At 38.6% G+C, this 12,500-nt stretch overlaps 1 protein-coding gene across 4 annotated transcripts in view; it reads right to left on the bottom strand.

The window, feature by feature from the left end:
* The window catches only part of LOC133642385 (centrosomal protein of 112 kDa-like), a 327,796-nt gene that overhangs the window by 292,432 nt on the left and 22,864 nt on the right, over positions 1-12,500 (bottom strand). For 3 of the 4 annotated variants that reach the window (XM_062036544.1, XM_062036543.1, XM_062036546.1), the window contains exons 6-7: positions 12,448-12,500; positions 1,572-1,619 (exon numbers count right to left, since the gene is read on the bottom strand). The exon at positions 12,448-12,500 is cut by the window's right edge and continues 16 nt beyond it. In XM_062036544.1, coding sequence (XP_061892528.1) covers positions 1,572-1,619; positions 12,448-12,500 — 101 coding nt within the window. The remainder of the gene's footprint in view (positions 1-1,571; positions 1,620-12,447) is intronic. The other variant, XM_062036545.1, reaches the window with a different exon arrangement.

Here is a 12,500-nt window from a genome sequence, read left to right as displayed (position 1 = left end):
AGGGTTGACGTATGCGCGTGACGTCAATCATTGAAACGGAAGTATTCGGACACCATTGAAGTCAATACGAAATAGCTCTATTTTCATCTCATTATTCCACAGTATTCTGGACATCTGTGTTGGTGAATCTGTTGCAATTTGTTCATTGCATTATGGAGAAAGAAGCTGAGCAAGCAAAGAAGAAAGTTGTCGGTGCGAAGCGTCTATTTTGCGAGGGAAGTCAGCAACAACACGTACACAGCCGGCGCTTCTTTGTTTACATTCCCGAAAGATGCAGTCAAGATGGAAGAACTCGGACAACAGAGACTCTTACCAGGAGGACTTTGATTTGGATACACAGTTGCGATAACGTGAGTACACAGCTGCGCTTCCAAACATTTGATCGCTTGCTATAACTAGCTCGAGCTAGTAGCTAGGAGCTAGGAGCTAGCATTAGGATTAATTTGTGGCATATTAAATATAAGCCTGGTTGTGTTGTGGCTAATAGAGTATATATATGTCTTGTGTTTATTTACTGTTGTAGTCATTCCCAGCTGAATATCAGGTCCCACCCGCGCACTTCCAAACATTTGATTGCTTGCCAGTACGTGCGTGTCATGTACGTAACTTTGATTAAATATATAAGCTTTATGAACCTTGGGTTAGGTGAACGGTTGTTTGGGCTGAGTGAGTGTGTGTGTTGTGCAGGTGTTTGAATTGTATTGGCGGGTTATATATACAGGATCCCGTCCATATTACCCGCTCGAGCTATAACTAGCTCGAGCTAGTAGCTAGGAGCTAGCATAACAAACACCTAGGTGTTTTTATGCGGGATTAATTCGTGGCATATTAAATATAAGCCTGGTTGTGTTGTGGCTAATAGACTATATATATGTCTTGTGTTTATTTACTGTTGTAGTCATTTCCAGCTGAATATCAGGTCACCTCCGGCTCTCACAGCATCTTCCACTCCCTACTAGTCCTTCACTTGCACTTTCCTCATTTAAAAATATTTCATCCTCGCTCAAATTAATGGGGAAATCGTCGCTTTCTCGGTCCGAATCTCTCTCACTTCATGCGGCCATCATTGTAAACAATAGGGAACTTTGCGTATATGTTCAATGGACTACGTCACGCTACTTCCGGTAGGGGCAAGCCTTTTTTTATCAGATACCAAAAGTTGCGATCTTTATCGTTGTTGTTCTATACTAAATCCTTTCAGCAAAAATATGGCAATATCGCGAAATGATCAAGTATGACACATAGAATAGATCTGCTATCCCCGTTTAAATAAAAAAAATTCATTTCAGTAGGCCTTTAATAAATACACTTTTAGTTGTGATTTCCCTCTCTGCATGAAAGTTTAAAAGTAGCATATATTAATGCAGTATGAAGAAGAATGTTTGAATGTAGACACATAGAATCATGATACTGCTGTGATTATATGCATCAAGTGTTCATTCAAGGCTAAGGCAAAATGTGGAGATATATATGGTGTATCGTGACATGGCCTAAAAATATCGAGATATTAATAAAAGGCCATATCGCCCAGCCCTATACAGTATGTATGTACATCTGAAGGGGTAAGTTACCGGGGACAAGGGAATGACCTTTTCCCGCAAGTACCTGGGGTTTTCAACCTGAAACAGGAAAGAGAAAAATGTTAGCCCTCTTTTCTCGGACTATAACCTCCACCTTTTTTTTTCTTTTTTCAGTGTGTCATAAACAATGCGGGCACTACATCAAAAGCTTGCGGCAGGAATGTCCTCCGTCAACTCTTGTCTGTTTAGAAAAACAGGTATTGTGCATGCCACCGGCTCTATTTCCGACATGTCTTTAGTGCACACAGGCCTTTTGTCAACACTGGGGACCACTAATCTGTAAGCGATCTCTGCTCCGTTTACTTGCAGACGGACGCTAATGTGTGTGCATCCTTGCCAATAAGTGACGCGGTCTTTGATTATTATATGAGGTGCAAGAAACAGCGAAGCAAACCACATGAGAGAGAAAAAAAGGACACAGTTGAAGTGACTAAAGCAGGTTGTCGGCAACCCAAAAAAGTTGAAAGAGCCATATTGGACCACAAATACAAAAAAGTAATCGGTTTGGAGCCGCAAAAAATGTAAAGACTTATATACAGTTATGTTCATAATCAGGGCCGGCCCGTGGCATAGGCCGTATAGGCAAATGCTAAGGGCGCCGTCCATCAGGGGGCGCCACGCCAGTGCCACAAATGTTGGAGGAAAAAAATAAAAAAGTTGGTACTATTATTTCTAAATACGTAAAATAATCCCACGTTAATTAAAATGCAAAGTAAAGCCTATTTAATAGAAATATTATTTGTTACAACATTACGCCCACCCCTCCCTTCCCGTATCATGACTCTTTTTGGATGTCACCACATCAAAAAATCAACACAAGATGTCAAAACGGCCAAAACTGTCAGGTGCCCAGGGAAGAAAAAATAGAAAAGAAGAGGAGGAGAAACGAGAAAAAGACAGAGGTAGCAGGGAGGTAACGTTAGCCTACATGAAATTATTTGTCTGTTACAGAATGTGATAGTAACCTTTAGCATTAAGCTAATGTTACATGATTCGGCAATTGCTAATCAATAAATAGCTAGTTCTGTTTTAACGTCGGGTCAATATTGTGGAGGGGGCTAAATTGTTATGGAAAATAATAATGTAACGTTAGGTAATTACAGTACTCCCTGGTGTACAGTCATTTGTAAGTCATTCTAGTTCATGCAATATTAAAAAGCACAAATAGAGAACTCTGTAGGATCCCCTTTTTTGTAATATAGTTGTTAAAGTCATACTGGTTTGATATCTTGTTTTGTGAAGTGCCTTATTTATATTGTATTTTTAATTTATTTTATGCAACTTGTTGACAAGTTTTATTTTGTGTTTATGTATGTAAAAATTATTGTATTTCATATATTCATTTTTCATTTTTTGTATTCATTTATTTATCTATAGTTTTTTTTATCTTGTTAACAATTCTGATTGTTAATTTGCTTTCTTTAAGTAAAAAAAAAGGTCAAAGACAAAGCTGTTCGGTTTCTTGTGAGTATATACACTTCCCTGCCGATGTGGGGGGGCGCCACCTAAAATCTTGCCTAGGGCGCCAGATTGGTTAGGGCCGGGCCTGTTCATAATAATAGCAGTGTGTTTAAAAAGGTGTGTAAACCTCAAAATTCTTCAAATAAATTGTATTTTAATGAACACAAATGCATTGGGGAGACTGCGCATTCTATTTCAAAGCCAGAAAATTGGAACAAAGTAATTCAATTTGACAATATTTTACAGAAAGTCAAGAAATACAAAACAAAAAAATAGCAGTGTTGACATTTTTCTTTATAAAACTCAAATGTACTGTATAAACTAAGAAATGCTTGCAGATTCAACTTTCCTTAGAATTATTAACTATAATTTAGTTGCATAACCACGGTTTCTGATAACTGCTTCACATCTGTGGCACATGGAGTCGACAGGTATTGCAGCCCAGGACAATTGTACTAGGTTCCACAATTCCTCTGCAGTTTCTGGTTTTGCCTCATGAACAGCATTCTTTATGTCAGCCCACAAGTTTTCAATGGGATTAAGGTCCGGGGATTGTGCTGGCCACTCCATTACTTGAATTCTGTTTGTCTGGAACCATGATTTTGCTCGCTTGCTGGTGTGTTTGGGGTCATTGTCTTGTTGAAACACCCATTTCAAGGGCATTTCCTCTTCAGCATACGGCAACATGACATCTTCCAGTATTCTGATGTACTAAAACTGATCCATGATCCCTGGTATGCGAGAAATAGGACCGACACCATAGTACGAGAAACATCCCCATATCATGATGCTTGCACCACCATGCTTCACCGTCTTTACTGTGTACTGGGGCTTGAATTCAGTGTTTGCAGGACGTCTGACTAACTGTCTGTGGCCCTTAGACCCAAAAAGAACTATCTTACTCTCATCAGTCCCCAAATTTTACGCCATTTCTTTTTAGGCCAGTAAGTGTGTGCTTTGGCAAATTATAACCGCTTCAGCACATGTCTTTTTTTTAACAATGGGACTTTGCGGGGGCTTCTTGCTGCTAGCTTGGCTTCACATAGACGTGGTCTGATTGTTCCAGTACTCACAGGCCATCTTAGATCTTCTTTGATCGTCCTGGAGCTGATCATTGGCTGAGCCTTTGCCATTTTGGTTATCATCCCATCCATTTCAATAGTCGTTTTTCTTTTTCTTCCTCGTCTTTTTGATTTTGGCTGCACTTCCTTATAGGTTTTCCCCTCTTTTATTAAATTCTTAATCAAAGAACGCTCTTCTTCTGAACAGTGTCTTCAACGACCCATTTTACTCTGTTTTTCCAAGGACAAATGCACAGCCAGCATATGCAGCGTCAGTTGCCTTGATCCTAAAATAAGGGCCACTTGTTTAACATATTTTTTTTACACATAATCAATGATGTCGCTTATGGAACGCAGCACTGCTATTTTTTTGAACACGCTCCTTTCGGTAAATGATTCAGTTTCACAGAATCAGCAGCATGCACATCATTCCTGTTGGGTCTGTTGGTTTTCTATACCTTTACTAAACATTCTAGAAACTTACTTGTAGTGTAGCAGTTGAAATTCTAACAAAAACAGTGATTTATCTAGCTAGTGATGTGAGACTGCTATTATTTTGAACACAACTGTAAGTGTTATAATGATGGCAACACATGATGTAAGTGTCTATATTAGCTATATTAGCCTACTATCAAAATTACTTTAAAAGTCTTATATAAGTGTTATAATGAAGACAACACATGATATAAGTAGCTAATTAGTTGTATTAGCCTACTATCAAAATGACTGTGTGTCGCAGGCTGACGCAAATATTCATTGACAGAAATGTTGAAATATAATATTTATTCTACACATTTTTACAATATTGGAAAACATGAGTAAAACATTTCAGAGGTTGAGATAACTCTTGGAAATGAAAGTCTTAAAAATGGCCAAAGGTATAGATGTGTGTGTCCAAGTTAAAGGAAACGACAGGCTGTCTTCTTCTAGTGGATTTAATACAATCTTTGCAAGCTGGGTTAAGTTTGCTGTGGTCTGGAACAACATGGCTCACAAACAACTATGAGGAATGCAGCCAATATTACATACGGATGTGCCATGTGACATGCAAATATAAATTAAATACACAGAGGACATAAGTAAAGGAAATTAAATTAGCTCAAATATACATACAATCGGGGCATAATGATGCAATGTGTACATACAGCTAGCCTAAATAGCATGATAGCATCGAGTAGCTTGCAGTCATGCAGTGACCAAATATGCCGGATTAGCACTCAAACAAGTCAATAACATCAACAAAGCTCACTTTTGTGCGTTCACGCACAGCATATAATGTTTGGTGGACAAAATGTGACACAGAAGGAGTGGCATAAAACACGTCTTTCTGTGGCAGTGTCGGAGAAAGTTATACATGTAAACAAACTGGTAAGTCACAGTCCACCCAACGGTGAGTTCAAGGGCCGCGGAATTTAGTAGGACAAAACGGCGCTCGCCAAATACTCTCATCAGTGAAGCATAAACATATTAAACAGTGGGCTTTGTAACAATTAGGAATGTTTGTGTCATGTTTGTCCTCTTACAGACACCATATTACAACAAAAAACAGATCTTTTACCCCATTTTTTTTCCCATTTCCATGCATTTTTGAAAAATCTCCATGGAGCCACCGGGGCACCACTAAAGAGCTGCATGTGGCTCTAGAGCCGCGGGTGGCTGACCCCCGGACTAAAACATTAAATACAAAAACATTGGGTTGCTATTTTCCTCACACAAACGTATACCCCTGGTGTGAGGATGACGGAGGACGGTAGTAAAATGATGCATCTAAAGTTCCATGTTATACTATTTTTCATACATTCTTAATTAGTCTCAAGGTTCTCTAACAAGTGTATTGGAAAAGTGTGTCGTCCAAAAGCTAGCCTTGATGCTGGAATTTTAGTAAAAAAGGTTCAGTAGGTTAGCTTTAATGCGAATGGAATGTGTTCGTCCACATCTGCCTACGACGGAGTGTCTGACTTTAAGAAGAGCACTGTGGAGGTCTTGCTCCTCCGGGTTCTCTGGACCACCAATGACGGACATGACAGCCGTGTTCATCTTTGTGAGCAATGATTTATTTTTCATTAAGTTGTCCTTCTTGTGCTTTTCAGCCATGTTAAAGTCTCTCTCGCTCATTCTCCACCATCTACTACTCCCTCTCCTTCCCGGCTGCCTTTAACAGAGCGACAGGTGATCAGACAAACACTCACAGCTGTATCATCTACGCACGTGTCACTAAACTCGAAGCCGGTCCTGACACACCCCGCTTCGCTGCAGGTCCGCAGGCCACGCCCCCCCACTTTGACCAATACAATACACTATAACTCTGCACTTGTTCAACATAATAGCTGCCATATATCACAAGCAATATTGTAACCTTAAGTAAGTAGCTTAACTTAACTTACTTAAATTAACATTTCCTACTATTTTTTATTTCTTATTTTTATTTAGCCTTTATTTAACTAGGTACAATCCCATTGAGATCCAATATCTCTTTTCCAAGGGAGACCTGGCCAAGAGGGCAGCAGCAAGGTTACATTAAAAACCGTAAACAACACATAAAACATCAAATTTACATTAAAACTTGCTCACATAACTCATGTGCATACAGACAAGGTAGACTGCAATCCTTTCACAGAAGCTTTAAAGGCCTACTGAAATGAATTTTTTTAATTTAAACGGGGATAGCAGATCTATTCTATGTGTCATACTTGATCATTTCGCGATATTGCCATATTTTTGCTGAAAGGATTTAGTATAGAACAACGACGATAAAGATTGCAACTTTTGGTATCTGATAAAAAAAAGGCTTGCACCTACCGGAAGTAGCGTGACGTAGTCAGTTGAACATATACGCAAAGTTCCCTATTGTTTACAATGATGGCCGCATGAAGTGAGAGAGATTTGGACCGAGAAAGCGACAATTTCCCCATTAATTTGAGCGAGGATGAAAGATTTGTGGATGAGTAAAGTGCAAGTGAAGGACTAGTGGGGAGTTGAAGCTATTCAGATAGGGAAGATGCTGTGAGAGCCGGGGGTGACCTGATATTCAGCTGGGAATGACTACAACAGTAAATAAACACAAGACATATATATACTCTATTAGCCACAACACAACCAGGCTTATATTTAATATGCCACAAATTAATCCTGCATAAAAACACCTGCGTGTTTGTTATGCTAGCTCCTAGCTCCTCTGCTAGCTCCTAGCTCCATAGAACACGCCAATACAATTCAAACACCTGATCAACACACACAATCACTCAGCCCAAAAGACCGTTTACCTAACCCAAGGTTCATAAAGCTTATATATTTTTAAAAAGTTACGTACGTGACGCGCACATACGGTCAAGTTATCGAATGTTTAGCAGCCAAGGCTGCATACTCACGGTACCTGATATTCAGCTGGGAATGACTACAACAGTAAATAAACACAAGACATATATATACTCTATTAGCCACAACACAACCAGGCTTATATTTAATATGCCACAAATTAATCCTGCATAATAACACCTGCGTGTTTGTTATGCTAGCTCCTAGCTCCTCTGCTAGCTCCTAGCTCCATAGAACACGCCAATACAATTCAAACACCCGATCAACACACACAATCACTCAGCCCAAAAGACCGTTCACCTAACCCAAGGTTCATAAAGCTTATATATTTAAAAAAAGTTACGTACATACGCAAAAAAAAGCAAAGCTGCATACTCACAGTAGCACGTCTGCGTCTTTGTCATCCAAATCAAAGTAATCCTGGTAAGAGTCTGTGTTGTCCCAGTTCTCTACAGGCGTCTGTGTATCCAAATCAAAAGTCCTCCTGGTTAGAGTCTCTGTTATCCGAGTTCTTCCATCTTGACTGCATCTTTCGGGAATGTAAACAAAGAAGCGCCGGCTGTGTACTGTTGTGGCTGACTACGTTCGAAAAATACGTCCATTTCGCACCGACAACTTTCTTCTTTGCTTGCTCGGCTTCCTTCTCCATAATGCAATGAACATGATTGAAACAGATTCACGAACACAGATGTCCAGAATACTGTGGAATTATGAAATGAAAACAGAGCTTTTTCGTATCGGCTTCAATGTGGAAGGCATACCCGTGTTCGTCGGGCTACGTCACACGCATACGTCATCCTCAGAGGCGTTTCGAACCGGAAGTTTAGCGGCAAATTTAAAATGTCACTTTATAAGTTAACCCGGCCGTATTGGCATGTGTTATAATGTTAAGATTTCATCATTGATATATAAACTATCAGACTGCGTGGTCGGTAGTAGTGGGTTTCAGTAGGCCTTTAAACTCATGTAATGTAACAAGGGTTTGAAGTTGAAGATTTGATTGTAGGTTATTCCAAGCCTTCGGTGCTGAAAACCTAATTCTTTCTTGCCCAGTTCAGTTCTTACTTTGGGGACGACACATTGCAGAACATTCCTTAAACGAAGATTGTGACTTCCTTGTTTCTTTGTTAAAATACAAGACAGATAAGATGGGGTGATACCCAGAATAGTTTTTGTAGATGAACACATACCAATGATTGAGGCGTCGAGCACATAAAGACGTCCAGTTAACCATTGAGTATATGTATGAGTACATATAGCAAAGCTACGTAACTTAACATTTCCTAGTAGCTTGGCAGTAGCTACGCAACTTTTTGCACTAGTAGTGATTTCTGTAACTAAAATACATTTCTAACTAAATTAATAATAATAAACAATACAATTTAACTGCAAATGAAAATACAGCTTTATCACTTTAGTCATAATTTTTGCGCTTTAAAAACATGACTTTAGGTCCAGACTTCCTATGTTTTAGATTGTTGTCATTGCTAGCGCAGGTGGGGTAACAGTTTATTACAACTGAGTACTGCTGCGGCCCATATGAACCACAGCTGAGAAACCCAACAATGGGTAAAAAAAACACTGTCTTAGAAGACGTTTCATCGCTCATCGAAGTAGGCTTCATCAGTTCATTTCATAGACTTAAATAAGACCTTCCTTCCTAGGAGATTGACCGACTCAGCCTCGAACAAATAAACAGGACAAAGGCACTTTTGGTTTCAGAGGTCAAGTCCCTTGGGCATTGATGGAACTGAATAGAAAGGCTACCAGGGTAACTCCATCCAAACAACTATTGTGCTGGCAGTGGTCTCACTTCAATGTATTTTAACAACTGTCATTTGGAGCAAAACCATCCTTGCATGTTCCATTTTTAGAGGATAAATACCTCATTCTATACCTATCCAAATGTCTGAACATGGACTGATGACATACTTGCCAACCCTCCCGTTTTTAGCGGGAGACTCCCGGTATTCAGCGCCTCTCCCGATAACCTCCGGCAGAAATTTTCTCCCGACATACTCCTGGTATTCAGCCGGAGCTGGAGGCCACGCCCCCTCCAGCTCAATGCGGACCTGAGTGGGGACAGCCTGTTCTCACGTCCGCTTTCCCACAATATAAACAGCTTGCCTGCCCAATGACGTCATACCATCTACGGCTTTTAGAGAGTAGAGTGCACAACTGCGCACTCAACAAGGAGACGAAGCAGAAGAACGAGGAAGTTACAGACATGGCGACGCCGTCGACGAGCAAGATGAAGAAATACGCTTGCAAGGTCCAAAACTAATGGAAACAAGAATTTCAGTTCATCCAGGACAGTTCGAAGGGGAAGGGGTATGTAATTATGTTGCCTGTACATTTTGTAGAACAGACTTCTCCATTGAACACGGTGGCCGAGTCATGAACGGAGGAGAAGTTAAACAGGACAATACTGCCATCTACTGGATATCCCCCGGAACACTGAAATTCAAGTATTTATTTTATTTATATGTATAATAAAATAAATATATATACATATATATATATATATATATAGCTAGAATTCACTGAAAGTCAAGTATTTCATACATATATATATATATATATATATATATATATATATATATATATATATATATATATATATATATATATATATATATATATATATATATATATATATATACAAGCGGAAGAAGATGGATGGATGGATGGATGGATATATATATATATATATATATATATATATATATATATATATATATATATATATATATATATATATATATATATATATATATATATATATATATATATATATATATATATATGAAATACTTGAGTTGGTGAATTCTAGCTGTAAATATACTCCCCTATTAACCACGCCCCCGCCCCACCCCGACCGCGCCCCCCTCCCCCCACCCCCCACCTCCAGGTATCGGAGGTCTCAAGGTTGGCAAGTATGACTGATGAAGCTTCCTCAGATGACAGGCGAAACGTCTTCTAAGACAATCTGAACATTCTGGTTCCGATTGATTTAATGACTTAATTTAAAAACTGATAAATGTTATTTTTCCCTACGAAGACAAAGCAACTTGTGAAACAGATGGTGGGCAAGCTGACTTAAATTTAGAATATTTGAAAGAAGGGAGAAAAACACCTTATGCAATCTTTACTTGTCCGGTATGACCACCAAGCCAATTTCATTAGAGCTAAAGTAAAACAAAGAAACCAATTTGAGCTGCTTTCGAACATCTGTAACAAAAAAAGCTGAAGCTGTCCAAGAATGAGTGAGGTTCGTCTCTGCTGCAATTACGAAGTAAGCATCCACTTTAAAAGTTTTATAAATTTAAAGTGGTTAGTTGTGTTTTATGCACAAAGTCACATCTGTTGACTTACTGTTTGAAAAACACTTCCGCACAGACCAAATGCAATGCCAGCACCTTCTAAGCATTCGCTGTACCTAATCTTCAAAACGTTAATGTTAAACAGAAGATTAGAGCGTCTGCTGAAAGTGTACAAATAATGTTGGACAGACAGTGAAAGTGGGTCATACAGGTGCAGATGGAGTACAAGTGCTTTGGCCTGATAGACTCCAGACTGAGCAGATAAGAGGCGCAAATATTCCTCAGATGTGAAGTTTACACAAACATGTTCACTCCTCAACACACACTCGCCTCCCAGACAGAGAAGGTGTTTTTTGATAAACTACACGCTGATAAAAAACAATGTTTGTCATGTAAAAAAAGACAACCACCACGATAAATGCTTTTTCTACATTAAAATGCGACACAATAAAGAAAAGGTGAATGAAAACCTTTAGAGTGAAAAATGCAAATGCACACACACTTAAACGTCCATGTGTGGTCAGCTCAAACAAATGGACTGGAAACCCACACTTTACCTGAAGTCTACTGAGGTAGGCTCCAGCTAGTGAGAAAAACATGCTTGAAACTAGAATATCAACTGTTGCAAAGCTGTGTCATCAACCATCATTCATCATACCATGAATTGATTAACGGGAATAAGTTGACAAACTTATTCGGGTGTTACCGTTTAGTGGTCAATTGTATGGAATATGTACTGTACTGTGCAATCTACTAATAAAAGTTGCAATCAATCAATCAATCAACACTTACAAGTATAAAACTACTTTTTTAAAAGTAATAATTTCTTACCTTAAGCATGAAAAAAAAAATCATGATGCCGAGCGCATATCATTATGTCAAGATAACGGCACTAGCATTTACTTAATTGAAGAATATGTTTCCACATATTGAGCAAAAAGGTCTCGTCTTTTTTTTTTCTACCAAGAAAAGTGCACTTGTGAGAATATACTTATTTTAAGGTATTTTTGGGGATAGATAGATAGATAGATAGATAGATAGATAGATAGATAGATAGATAGATAGATAGATAGATAGATAGATAGATAGATAGATAGATAGATAGATAGATAGATAGATAGATAGATAGATAGATGGATGGATAGATAGATGGATGGATAGATGGATAGATGGATAGATGGATGATGGATAGATGGATAGATGGATAGATGGATAGATAGATAGATAGATAGATAGATAGATAGATAGATAGATAGATAGATAGATAGATAGATAGATAGATAGATAGATAGATAGATAGATAGATAGATAGATAGTACTTTATTGATTCCTTCAGGAGAGTTCCCTCAGGAAAATTTAAATTTATTTATTGAGGTTAGCTAATTTTACTTGTTTTGGAAAGTCTTGACAAGCCGAATTTTCTTGTTCTATTGGCAGATAATTTTGCTTAGTTCAAATAAAATACCCCTAATTTTGTAATTTTTTTTCTTGTTTTTGAACACTGACTCTTTGCAGTGTGCTCAGTACTTAAATATATTTTTCTCTTGACCAAATACATTTCCTCACTCAATTCCACTTGAGTTACATTAATTTGAAGTAACAATACTCTTACTTGATTACAACTTTTGGCTACACTTCCCACCCCTGTTGTAACTTTACGCCTTGTGTTGACAGTTAAATGTGCTCTAAGCATGCCTGTGGACTCACCCGCAGGTTCCAGCTGTTGAGTCGAGCCTCCAAGTCACTGTCATCGGGGGACA

The sequence above is a fragment of the Entelurus aequoreus genome, linkage group LG25 (assembly GCF_033978785.1).
Source record: "Entelurus aequoreus isolate RoL-2023_Sb linkage group LG25, RoL_Eaeq_v1.1, whole genome shotgun sequence".
Lineage (NCBI taxonomy): Eukaryota > Metazoa > Chordata > Actinopteri > Syngnathiformes > Syngnathidae > Entelurus > Entelurus aequoreus.
This window is presented reverse-complemented; position numbering and strand designations above follow the sequence as displayed.